General features: G+C 41.2%; 1 protein-coding gene across 3 annotated transcripts in view; it reads right to left on the bottom strand.

Annotated features, from left to right (window-relative positions):
• prkca (protein kinase C alpha) overlaps positions 1-18,210 on the bottom strand; it is a 166,884-nt gene that overhangs the window by 25,125 nt on the left and 123,549 nt on the right. For all 3 annotated transcript variants that reach the window (XM_023960405.1, XM_023960406.1, XM_023960408.1), the window contains 3 exons: positions 14,345-14,436; positions 14,099-14,161; positions 12,296-12,434 (listed from right to left, as the gene is read on the bottom strand). In XM_023960405.1, coding sequence (XP_023816173.1) covers positions 12,296-12,434; positions 14,099-14,161; positions 14,345-14,436 — 294 coding nt within the window. The remainder of the gene's footprint in view (positions 1-12,295; positions 12,435-14,098; positions 14,162-14,344; positions 14,437-18,210) is intronic.

Genomic DNA, 18,210 nt, shown 5'->3' with positions numbered 1-18,210 from the left:
CCAAAGTGCTTTATAGTCACAGTCCCATTCACCCACTTACACACACATTCACACACTCCACAGACGAACATCGGTGCCAACCTATGTGGCGTTTAGTGTCTAACCCCAACAACACTCTGGCGGTCAGGCGGGAACCAAACCTGCGCACTGCCGATCAGAGTTAATGGCCGTTCCATATGTGCAACAAACAAATCACCAACAACACAGTCCAACAACACACAGCCAGCAGGCAGGCAAGAGAAACTCCTCAAGCTCAGTTTGTCAGACACCAAAACCAAAGCGCACGTTCTTCTGGCCTGAGAGAATTAAACACACATCCGGGTTTACGACGCACCATGAAGAGCGAGAAAACAAGCAGCAAACGCAGCAGTTAATGTTGCAGTGCAGCAATAACCTTTGTTTCATCACTTCTGACCTCTCGTGTTGCCCCGGAGCCAATGTATGCTTTACTTTTCTAGCATAGTTTAAATCAAAATATTTTTTTCAAACCAGTGTACATAAACTAAGATAGCTACAAACCAGTTCTTTTATGATTGTCACAAGAATAAAACAATTAAAATCTCAACATCTATTTGTTACAAACATCTAAAAGTCCCCTAAGGCAGTCGTCACTGAAACAAACAGGTACATGCCATCTTTCACTTCAAATGAGAAAAGCTTGACGGACGCTCCTCCCACACGCAGAGGGACAAACGCCAAGCAGCAACTTTGACGCAGGTTAAAACAAAGACAGAGTCCATGAATTAGACACAACAATTGCATTCGGGGTGACCAGACAATTGGTTTAAATTATGCCCACGCAAGGTGCGCACGGGGAGGGGTGGTTATCCGCGGTACACGCGTGTGCTGAACCGCGTCAAGTGATTGTTGCACACGTACCACAAAGACAAATTTCTATTAGAGTTAAATGAAAACCGTGGCCTATTATTTAATCAACTTCTGCCTGAAGCAGAAATGGCTGATAGTATTGCCTAATTAATAGACCAACAATAATTAAATGTTGGTTCGCCCCGCAGTAGTTAGTCCTCACAATCTTAAATAAAACTGGAACATCACAAATGAGCTCATTCTTTTCCTGAATTCAGATGAAGAGGTTCACAGAAGATCCCTGGCATTTTAGATTGGTCAGTGAAGTGCTGGAAAGTTAATGTTACATTCGCAAAGATGTGCGTTTCTTTTTTTCAGGCACTTTGTGTGTTTCTTTAAAAATTATAACAAAATAATCAAGATAAAAAATAGGACTTAATGTAAATCATCAGGTTGAAATAAAGAATAACAGGAAAATGGGTTAAAGTCTCTTTGCATGTCCTCAAACGGTTGGCGGAGCTTAGCCTAAATCCTTGCTTTTCTTCGGGTCTTAATCAAGAAGGTGTCAAGGAAAAATCCTGTTCTCTTATCATGCTTGGGGTTTTTTAATTTGCACTGTGGTCAAAGACTTCATGGTGAGAGAAACCTCCGAATTAAATCCCAAAGCTTACTTTCTCTAATCTTTTATCCTTCAGGGACTGTGTTGACCGTCAGTATAACCTGACAACTGCCGGCAAAGTCGACCATTTGCATTGAAGACCAGCTTTCACACAAGATTTACTATCTACTTAAGTGTTTTAGCATGCATGAGAGGGGCCAGATCCCCTTCTCTGGGAAGTGAAGGCATCTAGCCAGCTAACTGTGGGAACAGGTAGAAGTCTGGATCTTCTCACCTTAGAGCCAAACCACATCTGACACGAGATGCCGAAGCACCAGACATGACATGTTTCTTATGGGAAGCGGCAAGCTGTTTAAAACACCACTGATTTGCTGAGAGAGGATTGTTTTATCACGACAGCATGAAATAGGGTAATGTCTGACAGCATGTCACTGAGGACTTGTACCGTAGCACATCACATTTGCCTGAAGGGTGCTCTGGCAAACAAGCCATTTAAGAACACAAAGTATTTCGACACATGAGGTTAACGTGGCGGGGAGATGTTTGTGTCAGTCAGTGTAATGACAGTGACGATTCATTGTAAAAGTGGGAGGAAGTTGGGAAGGTGACATATGAATTGTTATTGCTGTTCACACACAATTGAAGTTATTAGTAAACTTATTCCCAATGTGTGTAGTTTTTGTGATAAGACCATAAACAACAGACTACAAAAGACTGAAGAATTACAGTACAGACATATTTGTTGTTGCGGGATTACTGGTGTTGTAGAGCCCAAAATGCACGAGATTTAGCTTAGTGGAACCCCAAACATTTAACTACATTTATAGCACTACCTAAGTGTGAACGCTGTAAGCTGAATGTGGCCGCTGAAGATGCTAAAGCTGATCGCTGAAAATGCTGAAAATGAAAATGCTGATGATGATAGCTAGAAAAAGGGCTAAAGCTGATCGCTTGCCAAAATATTAACTAAACTGCAAATTAGAATAGAAAACTTCAGTGGATGTTAAATTAGCCACACAAAAAAACAGCTAGCATGTTGTTAAAATACTAGCCAAACTAAAAATTAGCCTAAAAAAACTCAGTATGTGCCAAATTAGCCAAATGAGCTAGCATAATACTTAAACATAAGCCAAAAGCAACCATCCTCCACTTTGCGTCAGACGGTTAAGGCTTCCACGGCGTGTGTTAAGTTCTGATAATTCACACTTTGGTGGCCATTTTACCTTACATAACCAAAAAAAACACAAGGATTTTTTTAAAATAAAAATGCAAGTTCCATAGCCCAAAGTCTGCTGAATAGTTTAAAAGTTGAATGGTTTCTGTTTTGTAGAGCTGAAAGCTTTGAGTATAAAAAGGGGCATTTGAAGATTGAGTAAGCCATTTTCAATGGAGCTAAAAAAAGCCGTAGTTGGTTAGATAGTTTAAAAAGTTAAAGAGGTATGTAGTTGAAACTTTCGAGCACCCATCTCCTGGAGAAGCTGAACATTTTGATAGTTGAATGAGATGATTTGGGGAAGGGGTTGAAGAACTAGGGATGAACAAAAAGGGTACAGAACAAAAAACAGGAACACTATAGTGTGAATGCTCCACACAATAAATAGACAAAAAAAGGTGACACAGTGGATAACCTGACAGGGATGAACTGAAAACCAGACACTGAAATACACAGAGGCTAATTATCTGTAATGAAAACAGATGTGAATCATGATAAACATGAAACAGCTGTGACTGACAAAAAGGGACAAAAACCATAACACAACTGACAAAAACCCAACCAAAGTTCACAATCCTCACACCACATTGTAAAAACATGAGACAGTGCTCATCTCATTTTTATCTGGATTTCAGCCTTTTTATTACATTTGAAATATATATACACTTAAGAGGATTTGTTTTTTATTTTATTTAAATAGACTAAAGTGAAAAATCTTAAAAAGAAAACAAACTTAACGTCAAACTTGGCTGTGCCAAAAGTCCCATTCGTGAATGGCTTTTCCACATGCCACAGGTAAGCTCAGCCTAACTCGGTTTGACTGTGTCCCCTTTTTTCCTTTGGTTGACAGAGGAAAGAAGAATCTGCTTCTCTCCAGATGACAGCTGAGGCGGCCTCCAGCTAAAGTCTGACTGAAGCAGGGACAGAAAATAGAAGCTGCAGATAACAGCAGGGGAGGTGCACAAGTGCAATCTCTGATTCAAAACTAACTATGGAGGTTTTTGAAACAACCTGACTTCTATGCTCAGCGACGTTGGCGAATTTTTCATGAAGTGAGTGGTGTGGAAAATGAGAGAACAAAAAGAATCTCATAAAAACAAAAGGTTAACATGAATTGGGATATTAAAAAGAAGAATTTCCTGCTTTAACCATGATGGTGGAAACAAAAGAGCCTTGATCCGAGCCATCCCACGGAGCCCTAACACGTCTCTGCCGTGACTCTCTGTCCTTGCCACTAAACACCAACGGACATAAACAGTTTGAGGCACACTGACCTTCGTCCCATGAGCCAGCCTCTTGTGTCTGGATCATATTTTTTCACTCAAGTCGTTATGGTTAGAAATGCCCTCTTTCTTTCTCATGTTTGAAGGAGGCTGATGCATGAAATCCACATTCCTTCTGCCAGGCTGCAAAGGATACAAATGGTCATGCATGACTTGTGCGATTTGATCAGATGAGCGCCTCTAGCATGGAGAATTCATCCACTATGAGTGCACTAGTGTTTCTGTGAGCATCCAGGAATGGTAGCTGGAGAAGTTCTGGTCTTCCTTATTTTGATCTATAGTTTTTCCGCATTTGGGTTTTGTGTGCTTATTTACGGTTATGGCTTTGGTAACGCGGCTTTCTGTCCGGCTATCATGCATTCTGTGTGCATACTGCGGTTTGTTTGTGTGCATGCACACTGCTGCAGACATCGCTCGTCCACTGCGCCTAACACTACTTGACAGTTCTGGATCATACTGCTGGCTATTCAAACCTCCTCTGCTTACTGCAGACACAGGAACACACACACACACACATGTAACAACCTACACTGTGTCATCTTCGTCGAGAGGCAGGAAACAAAAAACCTTGACGACACAGGGCATTGGAGCAGCACTGTGAATGTGCTGCATGAGCATATTGGCACAGTGGTGCTGCTGGATTCCTCTGAGGAGAATGCTGTGAAGCGGTTTGCATCAGGCCACACACGTGTAGTCTGTTTTAAACAGACACTCTAGTGAATGTTTTTTTTTTTTACGTGTATAAGTAATTTAAGATCAGAACTGCATCTCTGAGAACTTCTCTATTCAAATGGTGGTGAATCAGGAGCAGATTGTAACACGTTCAATAAAGCTTTTAGTTGTAACGTAGAGACTGAAATGAGCAGGCCAAAGTCTGCCTGCTCCGCTCCATTCGGATGCATCCACTTGCAGACAAAAAGATACATCGGCGTCTGGCCCAGAACAGTACGGCTGGATGGCTCCAATATTGCTCACCGTCTTTTCTGCAAGGGGAATGTAAGCTTGGGGTTGTGAGGGGCTGGAAGCTAGCTGGAGAGAATGTATACAAATGTATACAAATGTATTAATAGGGATGATGGGATGTCGGCTGAGGTTTACTTCCACGTCCGCAACTCAACTCAACCCAAAATGAGGACATTCTGTTTATTTCTCAATAATGTACGCTGAAGGCTCTACAGGGCTCGACATAGCCATTTGTCCGCTGGCCCGGTCCTGTTTTTCGAGCAGTGCGGACCACAAGACTTTACTTTTCACTTGTCCGCTCGGGCCACTAAAATATCTAACGGTTTATATATTCTTCACCTTTTTCAATAAAGTAAATTTTGCGAAAACGTGTAGATTTACCTCGTCTTCATAATTTAGTTTTTCTGCTAGTCCTGTGTTCAGACTTCAAGGGTTTCTATGGGAAACCTTTGATCACTTCTCCTTCTCTCCCGCCTGCGCGCGCGCGGCTTTCACTGCCGAGCACCACGCGGCACGCGCTCACTACTTTTTTTTTTTCAAACTTTATTGAATGTAACAATTCAATACAAAACAATGTTAAACAGCAACAACGAAGGCACAAGCCAGTGGGTTATCATTACATTTGATTATAAATCCGACACCGTCACTGAAGAGAGACTGAAGCATGTCAGAGATGTGGAAGACATGGCAGGAATAGATAGGAATATGTTGGATGGAGTAGTGGGTATAATTAGTAGTATGGACAGCAAGATATTTAATGAATGCATTGAAGATGAAACTGTATGCACTAAGTTTTAAGCTAAATGTCAAAGAATCAAAGGCAACTCCAAATACCTGAATCTCAGACTCAAATGCAGTAGAATGTTAAACTACTTAATTTTGTTTTTCTTTACAACACTGTAAGCAGTAAGTATTTCTAGTTAGCTGAATGATCTCAGTTAGACCTGCACAATATGAGGAAAACTCGCGATATGCAATATCAGAGATTAAAATTGCGATAACGATATAATATGCGGTATATAAACAAACAGCAAAATAACCAAATAACCATTCCCAGTTTAAAAATTATACTCCAAATGACCCACGTTGACATGGGTTACAAACATCTAACATAATAGGGCTCCATCTGATTGGTCAACAATGTGAAGGCGTCCATCCGATTGGTCAAATGCATTAAGGGATTTGTTTGATTCGTTAAATGGTTCAAGCTGCCATTAGATTGTTTTAACACATTTAAGGTTTATGATTTATTGCGATATTTGCCGTTAGAAGCACCATGAAAACTTCTGAACTAGTGTTACCTACTACACTGCAGTGCTCTCTTCAAAACATCTGAAACAGACTAGAGCAGATTTAAGTTTGATATGCTCTATTTTCAGTCATTGAAAAGTGTAGAAATAAGTGATGTCACCAGAATGCACCAAATTGCACCATATTAAAAGTTTCCGGGGGGGCAGGCCTCCCTAAAGTTGCAAGCACCTGCGGAGCGGCGGGTCCCGCTATGCGCGGTGTCGGGCCAGTAACTTTCAGGCAGGGCCAGTAAGTTTCAAAAACTACTGGCCCTGTGGGCCAGTGCAAATTTCTGGGCTATGTCAACCCCTGCTCTACCTTGAAAGAAAAAACGTTTCTGCAAATTTGCTGAAAAGAAAACACAGCAAGATCCCAAAGTCATAGATATTCAGATCCTACTGCGTAGAAACACCCGTTTGAGTACAGCCTTGAGCCTTTTTAGGAATGATGCAACAGGTTTTTCACATCTGGATTTGGGGATCCTTGGCCATTCTTCTTTGAAGACCCTTCTAGATTGCCTGCAGCTAGTCCAGAACTCTGCGGCTCGCCTTTTAATGAGAACCAGGATGAGGGAGCACATTACACCAATCTTAAAACCTCTGCACTGGCTCCCTGTCAGCTTCAGGGTTGATTTTAAGATTCTTTTAATAGTTTACAAGAGTGTCCATGGTATTGATCCTTCTTTTATATCAGACTTGCTTTTAGCTTATGAACCTCCCAGAGCCTTTAGATCCTCAAGCGCGGGCCTGCTGAAGGTCCCTAGGGTCAGGACAAAAATCCACGGTGAGGCCTCTTCTGTGGGACAGCCTGTCTGAGGATGTGAGGGCCTCATCCACTGTCAAGGTTTTTAAAATGAAATTAAAGACAAATTTATTTAATTCAGCTTTTAATTAGATCGCCTATGGGGGATCTAAGATTTTTACTGGTATATTTTATGATATTTTACTACATATTTAATTTGTTTAATATGTGTTTATTAACATTATTTTTTTTGTCTTAACATCTCAACTCATTCTGATTTATATTTCAGGTGTTTTAGACTTTTCTTAATGCATTAAGTCATTTTAGTTTTCATATTTTAGCTGTTTCTTATATTTTAACTTTTCTATTTATCCCTTTTACATTGTAGACATTCACGAGTGTTTTTCTCACCCTTGGCTGGGGTGTTTATGTCTGTGCTGACGCCCCGGCCGACAGGAGGACAGAGCAGACGGCACCTTCCGGGTTCTATCCTCTAAAGCTTTTTCCGTCTTAAGTCATTTCTCTTTTATTTGTGTTTGTTTTTGTGTATTTTATTAAGAGGGGCTTATGTATTTATTTATTGGATTGGTGTTTTTGCATTCCTGTTTGTTCTTATGTACAGCACCTTGAGCCGTTTCCTTTACATGAAAGATGCTATAGAAAAAAAATTAATTTGAATTTGAATGTAAATAGATCATTCAGGTTGAATGCGGTGAACATTTTCAGGTCTCTCCAGAGATGCTCATTCACAAACATTCACAGAGTCATTCTGAACAACATGCTCTGGGTCATTGTCTTGTTGGAAGGCCTTCAGTCCATTCTGTGGTCCTGTGCACTCTGGGAAGTACTTCTTCCATTTAAGGGTTAATGAGGAACCTTGAGAGCTGCAGAAATTCTTTTGCAGCATTGGCCAGATCTGCGCTTTGCCACAATTCTGTGTCTCTGAGCTCCATGGGCAGTTCCTTTGATCTCATTATTCTGATTTGTCCTGACATGCACTGTGAGCTGTAGGGCTTCTATAGACAGGTGCGTGCCTTCCCAAGGCAAGTCCAGTCAGTTCAGTTAAACACAGCTGAACTCCAATGAAGAAGTCGAATCATCTCAAGGAGGATCAGAGGAAAAGGACAGCATGCGAGTTAAATGGGTGCAGAGGGAGAGATCGAAAACCACCACATTCAGAGGCGTTCAGGAAATGGGCCACAACTGTCAGGTTTCTCGGCCCAAGCCACCTCTTATCCTGTACCAACGGAGGAAACACCTCAACTGGGCCAGAAAGAGGGAGGACTGGAGAAAAGAACTTTGCAGAAGAACTTTCTCAATCTTTGTGAAATTCTTTGTGAAACGGCATTTTTGACTAAAAGTTATATTTTGCCATCAACAGAAAAAAAATTTGTGGAAGCAAAACAAACAAATCACACCATTAAAAACCCTGAAAGGATCCTGCATGTCCTCCCCTTGCATGTGTGCGTTTTCGCCGGGTACTCTGGTCCAAAACTATGCTTCACAGTGAATTGGTGATTCTGAATTTTCTTTTAGCTGTGAATGTGTGTGATTGTATATATATCTGTAGCCCTGTGATGGACTGTTGCCTCACCTTTTGTAGCTGGATAGGCTCCGGCAACCTCGTGACCCTAAAGATTGAGTGGGTACACAAAAGCCTCGTTTCCACTGAGCGGTACGTTACAATGTGGTATTTTGAGCGTTTGTGCATTTCCCGGACTGAATTGTACCATTTTTGGACCCCCCATTGGTTGCAGATACATAGCAAAAGGATTAGGGCGGAGCTCCTGTTGAAACCCGTTGATTGGCTGAAGGCGATCACAACAAAAGAAAGCAGCTGTATTCCTAAGTATCAAATATCATAAGTATCAAAACCCGAGTGGAGAAAAAGGACCTCCATTGTTGCTAGTTTACCCCGCGTGATGATCCAACTTTGAGTGGAAACGCTCAACTGAATTACCTGGACCATTCTTAACCGGACCGGACCGGACCGGACCAGACCGTACCACTCAGTGGAAACAAGGCTAAAATGGATGAATGGATGGAAAAAACATTCAAAAAAGTCCTCTTTAAATAAAAATTTAAATCTTGATGTCATTTGTATTTCTTTAACCTAAACCCTTAAGTGTTTGACAAATCTATCAAAAAATGCTTTCTGAACTATTTAAGCCAAAACCTTTGTTAAAAAAATCAGGCCACGCCTTTTTTCAAATCTTTTCAAAAACCCTCTGTATCCTATCTCATTAAATTTAAAACAAAGATCTGTATATAACATCTTTTCTTGCTTTATCTTATTTTACCTGCCTTAAAAATTGGGAGGTTTCGTTTTCTGTCACTATCAGGTGTCTGTTTGACCATATCGGCGTAGCACTAGTGGTTGATACTTTATTCTTTCTAAACCAAAGAACACCATTTTCCCTCTCATGGATTTTGTTTTTCTCCGTGCCGTCAATGTGCCACGCTCTAGAAATTTCAGCAACTGCATCACCATCTAGGATCCTTCTGATAGGTCTTTTCCCTTTGAAATCCTTTGTTTGTGGCTACACGCTTTTGGGCAAAGACTGTTGAAGTCATGGTCTGTCTGTGTGTTGTTCTGTGTTATAAACCCTAGACATGATGAGTTCATAGTCAGAAAAGTGGTAGTCATCATTTCTGCTTTTCCCTTCAGAGTGTGGAGCATGAAATTAGCCACTGGTGCTTCCTAATTTCACACTCGTGAAGAATAACTAGAGCAAAAGGAGAAAAGATTCAAGTCAGACATGTTCATATCTGAAAATTCTCACCTGAAATGTCACACTGAGCCACGAAGCCGCCGCTCTCACTTATCTTAAAACCTGTTTTATTCACTCTTTGCTCTTTTTTCTAGGTTTTCACACAGGGGAAACTTTTATAACTGCTATCTTATCTTTTCCTTCATGCTTTCTTTCGCTCATGTTTGGGGGTTTTTGTGTGCTACAGAGTCAATGAGGTGTATATTCACATGACTGCCTTTATAGGTCAGAGTCAAAAAGGTGCGCCTGAGCATTTGTGCACCTGTGCATGCCTGTGCATAGTGAGGAGCAGAAGGATTGCTGCTGCTTCCTGTCACACTGCACTGACAAAAACCCCGTTCAAACACAGACATGCACAGAAGTGACCAAACAGGAACTATGTTCATGTCAAACAAAGGAAAACCTTCATTTTCTTTCCTTTGACATAAACCAGTTTTGTTATCATTCTGACATCATTTAGTGCTGCTTGAAGGAAATAATTGGATAATAAACTATGTGGCTGAAGACAAAATTGATTGATCTAAGAAAATCATTAACACATAATATAAATATATATAAAATATAATATTACAAGAAAATAAATGACACTACCTCTCATAAAAATAAGATAAAAAGAAAATATATATATCTTTCCCAGACCTTTTGTATTAAAAAGTAAAACATTGGGTTGAGTCTAATGAAGTGAGAAACTGTCTGTTGTTCTGTTTAGTTGGAGGCAGCATCTCCCATCTTAAGTCTGAAGCTCTGATGCCTTCCTCTGAAGGCCTTAGCTGTGCACGGTTGGATGACAGTGGCATCACTAAAGCAGGAAAGTTTGAGTTATTCTGAATGTTTGAGGAATCTGCAGCCTCTCTAAACGAAGGTGCAGCCTCCATCGGTGTGAGACACTGAGATTTCCCCCTCAGGCTTCTCTGATCTGCTTCTTTAGGAACGAACTGCTCCTCAGAACTGATCTGCATGCAGAGAACAGACAGGGTGAGAGCTGCTCGCTGCTTCCCGGGCCTCCTGAGTGTTTGTGTGCGGACTGAGATTCCCAACAGCCACCATGTCTGAAGTGGACAGTGACTAGGTCTACATGCATGCCGGTTTTGTCCCAAAAATGTCACATTTTTGGAGAAGATCACGTTCAGTGGGATTAGTTGACATGCACTGCAACAGCAGGTTTGTTAATGCTTCAGAACATTTTTGTGAAAAGTGACCGGCGGCGGCTGCTGTCATTACACGACGCATCGTTACCATCGTGCAACCTGTAAATCCAACTCTTTGGGTTGTCCGTCCACTTTTTTCTATTTTTTTAAATTTCTGGGGTTTCATTTCAGAATCAAACAGTTAACCAATTGTGAGACTGTTTCAGTTTTGCTGCAGACACTCACCCTCTTCTGGTCTTACTAAAACTTTGAGCTTTCATATTTAAATCCATCTAACTGAATAGCCTTTTCAGAGTTAAATTAGGAAGTCAGGTTTCAGCTAATAAAAATAAAGTCACAGCAGTCAACTACTTACTGCCATTTCTCGTTGTAACCACAATATATCCAGTGTACCATTCAAATAATTCATAGTTGCAGAGAAGAGAACTGGCTCGGTTGGTTTCGTTAACTAACCTTTAAGTCTTTCATATGTTTAAATTGCTTCCATTTTCCTTTACAGATGCCGTAGACCCCTAAAGCTCAAGGTCTTGGTAGCTATCAGCTATGCCACCACAAAGCTGTTAAACCAATATGCAACATAAAACCTTTCTGGGGGGGTCACTGCACATCTGGTCTTGTAGCATAAAATAGTCATTTTCTATTTTAAAAATACATATACACATATACAAATGTTAAACTCCAATCCCTTGCTTAAAGAATACCAGCTATCTATCCAATTTTCAACCCAGCTGAATCCCTTTTTGAGGATTTTGGGGTTGCTGGAGCCTATCCTAGCCATTGTTGGGCAAAGGTGGGTTACCAATCCCTAGGGGAGAGGTGAGCTGCACACACAGCCATGCTCAGAAACCATTTGGAAAGTTCAACTACCCCACGCCCCAATCCAATCCCTTAATGCAGAGTGTCAAGCAGGGAAGACATTGCGTCCCTTTTTTAAGAGTATTTGGTTTGACCCAGCCTGGATTTGAACTTCCAGAGACCTCCACAGTCACTGTCCCATTCCTCCATCCACACACATTCAGACACTGATGGCAGCTCCGCTGCCGAACAATGGCGCCATCCTATAACCTGTGTGGGGTTCAGTGTCTTGCCCAATGGCGGGTAAGACGGGAGTTGAACCAAATGCGATCAGAGGTTGACTGCTATACCGCTGCACCACGGCCGCCACACTAACTATGACACATGCTAACAGCAAAATGAAATGGACAAAGGGAAATCCTAAGTGATGTCATTTTCTCAACAATGTGGGTGAGTTTCTGGCTGGTTGCCAAAGAGATCCAAAAACGCCGTTTTGCACATCATTGCAGAAACGGCACAGCAGGTATATCAAACGGCGAGGGTCATTTAAGGCTAACTACAGGTCAGCAACCGCTATCTGGAGGCTGATCAGGGTATCCCTAAACAGTGATGAAGATGACCCCACCCTTCACAGCAAACAAGCAGTCTAACAGAGTAACACTGACCTCTGGAGCTATGTAGTCTGGGGTGCCGCAGAAGGTCCGTGTAGTCACACCTTCTAACATGTTCTCTTTGCACATGCCAAAGTCAGCGATCTTAATGTGACCCTCAGCGTCCAGCATCACGTTGTCCAACTTCAAGTCCCTGAAAAGTAGAAAGGAGGTTGAAAACAGCCTTTAAATTCCAAAGGTTACAGTCAGGACCATGAATATTTGGACAGAGACACATTTCTTCTCATTTAGTTTCTGTACATTACCACAGTGAATTTTGAACTACCACCAACAAAGTCAAGTTACAACCAATCACTGTGCAGAAAAAACACTAAATTAAAAGAAATGTTTGTGTGACATGATCATGGTTGGTCAAGTTAGATTTCTGTTTTATAGCTTCTAAACTTAAGGCGTTTCCATTTTTTAGCAATGTGCACATTGCTGTTATGCCTTTCCGGCTCCATTCTACACCTTGCTTGTCTTAAGAACCTGGAAAGAATTCCTTACCAGAAGTTATCTAACGCAGAGGAACACTCTTTTGGTGAACTGTGTGACCTTTTCCATTTGGCTGAGTATATTCAAGGCTTCTCGTAAATCGCCAATGAAGCTCAGAATTTTCCTGCTCTGTGTGAACTGTCTTACCTTTTTCCATTTGGATATAAAGTCGTCATCACTCCAACAAATTATGGGTCTAAACTGCAGCGTGAAACTATACATTGTGGTTTGGGAGCACCAGGCCTCCTTTGTGTTGACTTAAATGTAAAGCATCACATTTAATGCTGGACAAAGTCCACTCTATACCTGGAAATAATGTTATCCCACAGTCTATATTGGTTCTGTGGTCCCTCAGCAGGCAAGGATAGGACACTCATCTGTATGGTCTATATCAGGACCATGGATTTGGGGCTGGAATGCCCAAATCCAGGCATTGAGGTCCGGCCTCCTGCTAGTTTTCCAGAAATCCTGCCTTATCTGCTGTTAATTACCTGGACCAGGTTTCTTTAGTCAATAAGGAGCTTCAATGGCAGGATAGTTGAAAAACATTTAGGACATCAGCCCTTGAGGCCTGGATTTGGGCACCCCTGTTCCATATCCTCAACTATCCAATGACAGAATGTTCCACCTGTCCAGATCATTCCTCAAATCTTTGTTTAATTTAGTGTAGTCAGCTGTCTCTGTGTCTTGATTTTGCAGTTTGGAAGCATTTCTTTAAGATCCAGAAGGCTGTCTCTCTTGAATTCGCCAAGCTCTTGTTTTATGTCTTGTCTGAAGTCCTTCAGCTCTTTCAAGAGGGGGGGTTAGCGCTTAAAGCAGGACCATTGGGCGAGGATAGCTGCTACATTTTCTGTTAGCATAGCTTCTTCTCTGTGGTATGCCTTGTTTTTGCAGTTTTGTTGCATTTTGCCTGTTTTCCTTAGCCGTCTCCCTCCTGACAAAATCAGTTTGCTTGTTTCTTTTTTTTCTATTTTGCCAGGAGGATCAGCTGCAAACAAACTCTCATTTACGATGATGTCCTGCCATTTGAACATGTTTCAGCTTTGAATTTATCAATGGGAAGCTTTTTCTGTCAGCCGAGCAATTGGAGCTCACTAGTATGCAAAAAGAAATGACACAACTGCAACAAGAGAGAGACATGGACATTTGTAGTGGAGGGAACTTTAACATAGAAAACTTTTTTTCTTTACCAATTATTCATAAAACGAAAATATTTTGGGTTATGCATTTCCTCTGCGCAGCCCGGTACCAACTGACCCATGGCCCAGAGGGATGGAGACCACTGCTGAACATGATGAAAAATTCAAATGTGTTCATGCTCACCTGTAAATGATTCCTTTCCTGTGCAGAAAAAAGAGACCAACCGCAATCTCTGCTGCGTAGAATCTGCAAGCAGAAAATCCGATACTTTTATCAGATTTTAGAGAAAAACAGCAAAGAAAATATAACCTGTCAATAAGAACCATGTGGGCAGTGCTGCTTTTTTTTTTTGTAGTAAAAGAACGATGGAAATCCAAACAAACGTGGGCACAGATCGGGCTTTGTTTTCTGTTGGCAATGATGTCTTACACTGCCTGAGGTTCCTTGAACTTGCCCACTTGTTGAATGTGGTACATGAGGTCTCCCCCATTTACGTACTCCATGACAAAGTAAAGTCGGTCCTGGGAATAGAAAGAAAAGAGAAAACATATCAGATAAAAAATAATAGCAGTGTATTTTTAATGTCTTTCAACAAACAATCCACAGCATTTCCAGAATAGGATAAAGAATAAAATACTAAAACGGATTGACGTTTATAGGCAAAGAAAGTTTATGGTCACAAAGAAAGAGATGCAGATGAGTCTTGAAGCCAACCCTAACCCTGCTGTCTGAGATGCTGCAACTCTGCTGCCACTTTTTCCATGACAAGATGACCTAAATAGCCCACAACAAATGGCTCCATGGGAAAAAAAAACATTCCACACAGGCTTCTGTCAGGAAGCATCTCCCTTGTTTCACAGTGCTGGTCCCTTATGACAAGCCTGACCTGACCCCAGTCTGAATGTGTTAGTTGGTTGCCTTCAAAAAGCAAAAGCTACTCTTTCACATAGCAACAGAGTTGCACCACCAGCAGGGCTAAATCGAGCTCCATGCTGGATAAAGTATCGACAGCTAGGCAGCTTTTAGTCCTGACGTCTGACCCACTGCAGCCTCCCGACACAAAGGCAGGACATCCTCTCCCTGTTGACGTTCTACTAACAATGGGTCTGTCTTTTAATACACAATTAGGGAGGTGGTACTGAAACCGGTACTGTTTGGTACCAGTGCCACATCGTCAGTTTTTTACAGAACCGATATGTTTCTGTCTTAACGGTATTGCTTAACAGCACGGACACAGCGGGCACAAAATCCAAATTCAAATTACTACTTTTATTTCTAAAGCACTTTCATGGAAATAGAACAGCTCAAGGTGCTGGACTTAAAACAAACAAGAACGCAAAAACACTAATTCCCACACATCCAATAAAATACTAGAATAAGCCACTCATAATAAAATACACATAAAATCACAAATAAAAGAGAAATAATTATAAAAAGCTAAAGAAGAGAGAACCCAGAAGGAGCCGTCCGCCCTGTCCTCCTGTTGGCCGGAGCGTCAGCATCTAAGCATCACAAGCACAACTAATCCCCAGCACCTCCCACCCCACAGCCCCCCAACCCCCGGGTCCAATGCGCCTAACGTGGGCACACCAGGCCAGGCGGCTCAGAGGACCCAGGACGAGACATGCCAGAGGACAAGCAGGCCCAAAACTCAAACACCACAGCCAAGGGTGAGAAGACACTCGTAAACAGAAGTGATAAATTGAAGAGTTAAAGTATAAAAACAGCTAAAATATGAAATTATAAATTAAAATACATTAATGAAAAAAAAAGTGCATAAAAAGACTAAAAAACCTAGAATATAAAGTAGAAGAAATTAAAATGTAAAAGTACAACTTGACTAAGAAGCATTAATTAAATAAATATCTGATAAAAAATCATTTAAAATAGAAGAGTAAAATTCCCACATACAAGATCTAATATCTTGAAAAATATCTTCAAAATATTTTCATTATACATTGTCCCCCCGCTTGTTCCAGTTTCAAATTATCAGGGTTTCATGTAAACTGTCATGGCAAAGTTTAATTAAAATATGCAAGAAATGTGTTCAATATAAAAGTGTGTGCATGCGCTGCAAATTTTGTCATTAATTAAAAATGTGACAAGATTTTAAAATATTTAAGTTGATTTTTCTTTAACATTACATTATTGATAAATATGGTGCAACATAAGGAAAATGGGACATTTTTCCATTGAAATGAGGTGATATAAGGGATCATCTGAAAATGTAACCATTACTGAGAATAAGAAAGGGCTCAATAAGGGCTCCTATTCACCACATACACAGCTGACTTCCAGTACCACTCTGAGCTCTGCCACCTCCAGAAGTACTCTGATGACACAGCTGTAGTCGGGTGTGTGAAAGATGGATGGGAGGAGGAGTACAGGAGCCTCGTGGAGCGCTTCGTCAGGTGGTCTGGGGAAAATTACCTGCAGCTAAATGTGGCCAAGACTAAAGAGATGGTGATAGATTTTAGCAGGAGAAAGTCTTCGCCCCCCCCCCAGTCTGTATCGGTGGGACAGATGTGGAAGTTGTCTCGTCCTACAAGTTCCTGGGAGTACATCTAGACGATAAACTGGACTGGTCCACAAACACTGAGGCCGTCTACAAGAAGGGCACGAGCAGACTTTACTTCCTGAGGAGACTCAGGTCCTTCAATGTTTGCAGCAGGATGCTCTACATGTTCTACCAGTCTGTCATGGCAAGCACCATCTTCTTTGCTGCAGTGTGCTGGGGTGCTGGCATCAAAGCAAAGGACGCCAACAGACTGAACAAACTCATTAGGAAAGCAGGGTCTGTCATTGGCCTCAAGCCTGCCAAGCTGGAAGAGGTGGTAGGGGACAGACTACTGGCTAAACTGGGGACCATCATGGACAATCCCTCCCATCCCCTCTTCAGGGAGGTGGACAACCTGAGAAGCAGTTTCAGTGGCAGGATCATACACCCTCGCTGTGCCAGAGAACGATACAGGAAGTCATTCCTGCCATCAGCCATTAGACTCCACAACTCATCTGGCAGACTCGGATGTACATGAAAATTCTAGTCACAGACTACACTTTTCAAATTGTATTTTACTCAATTTTTGTCCTGTTCTACTCTCTGTATTTTTTGTGTCTGTGTTTGTCTTTACCCCCCCCCCCCCCCCTTTTCCTTAGTGCTGCTACTGCAACTAAATTTCCCTTCGGGGATTAATAAAGTTCTTCTTGAATCTTCTTGAATCTTGAATATGGATAGATGTTTCCTGCCTTGTTGTCATTGTTGATATCTAAGTATCATTTATCTTTATTAATAAATAACTAAAGGCAAATTGTGCAAATTTGTTATTTTAGAAGAGCCCATCAAACTGGTAGCCCTTTGTATGACTCATTACCCATGATGTAGCTCTCAGTTTCAAAAAGGTTGGTGACCTCTGATCTACAGTGTAATTTCAACAATATAACAGCAGTAAAGCTAATGTCTGCTAGCTTGATGCTAATGTATAATGGAATTTCCCATTGGACGGCTAATGCTAATGCTTGGTTGAACAAAATATACATTGCTGACTAAATGAACAGCTTTATGTACTCATTTCAAGTCTTTTTTTGGTCAAAAGTCTCTATAGAGCTCCACCTAGTGGCCAAACTGAAACAAAAGTCTCTTTTGGTTTTAATTTACTTTATTTATGCCACAATGGGGAAATTCTTCTGCATTTTGAGAGCAGAGAGCTGCAGACTAGCCGCGCTCCGGGACGACAGCTGGCTAGGGAGAGCGGGGATCGATCCGCCATCCCTTCGCGTGATGCACAACCTGTTCTACCACCTGAGCCAAACTGCCGCCCTAACAGTCTGCACATTTTTGTTGGCGTTGGTGTTAACAATCCATTGGTTTATTATTTCAATAATAAAGTATGTGAACTGTATCAGATTATTATGAATATCTTCGTTACATATATAGATTATTAATGTATACAAATGTGTCTAAATGTGTAAACTGTGTAAATCTAAAATTGAATCGAATCGAGTTGATCGAAGGAATCAAATCGATCCAGGCTCTGGTGAATCGAATTAGTTCTGGAAATTATTGGTGAAACCCCGCCCTACTCTAGAGGTCATCTTTTCTTGCATTTTCTCCATCCTGAAAATAACATTAGAAAATGATTCAGTAAATACAAAAAAAACGTCATTTTCGTGTTTATCACAAAGAAAATGTTTTGTAAGTAGAGTGTGACAAAACTGCAGAGAGGGATAAAAGCCTGAGAGTAAATATTGTATAGAAGTGTGTGACATTGTTGTAACCCCAAAAGCTTTTTGGCCAC

Source organism: Oryzias latipes, chromosome 1, assembly GCF_002234675.1.
Source record: "Oryzias latipes chromosome 1, ASM223467v1".
NCBI lineage: Eukaryota > Metazoa > Chordata > Actinopteri > Beloniformes > Adrianichthyidae > Oryzias > Oryzias latipes.
The sequence above is the reverse complement of the archived record's forward strand: the minus strand, read 5'-3'. Positions and strand labels throughout refer to the sequence as shown.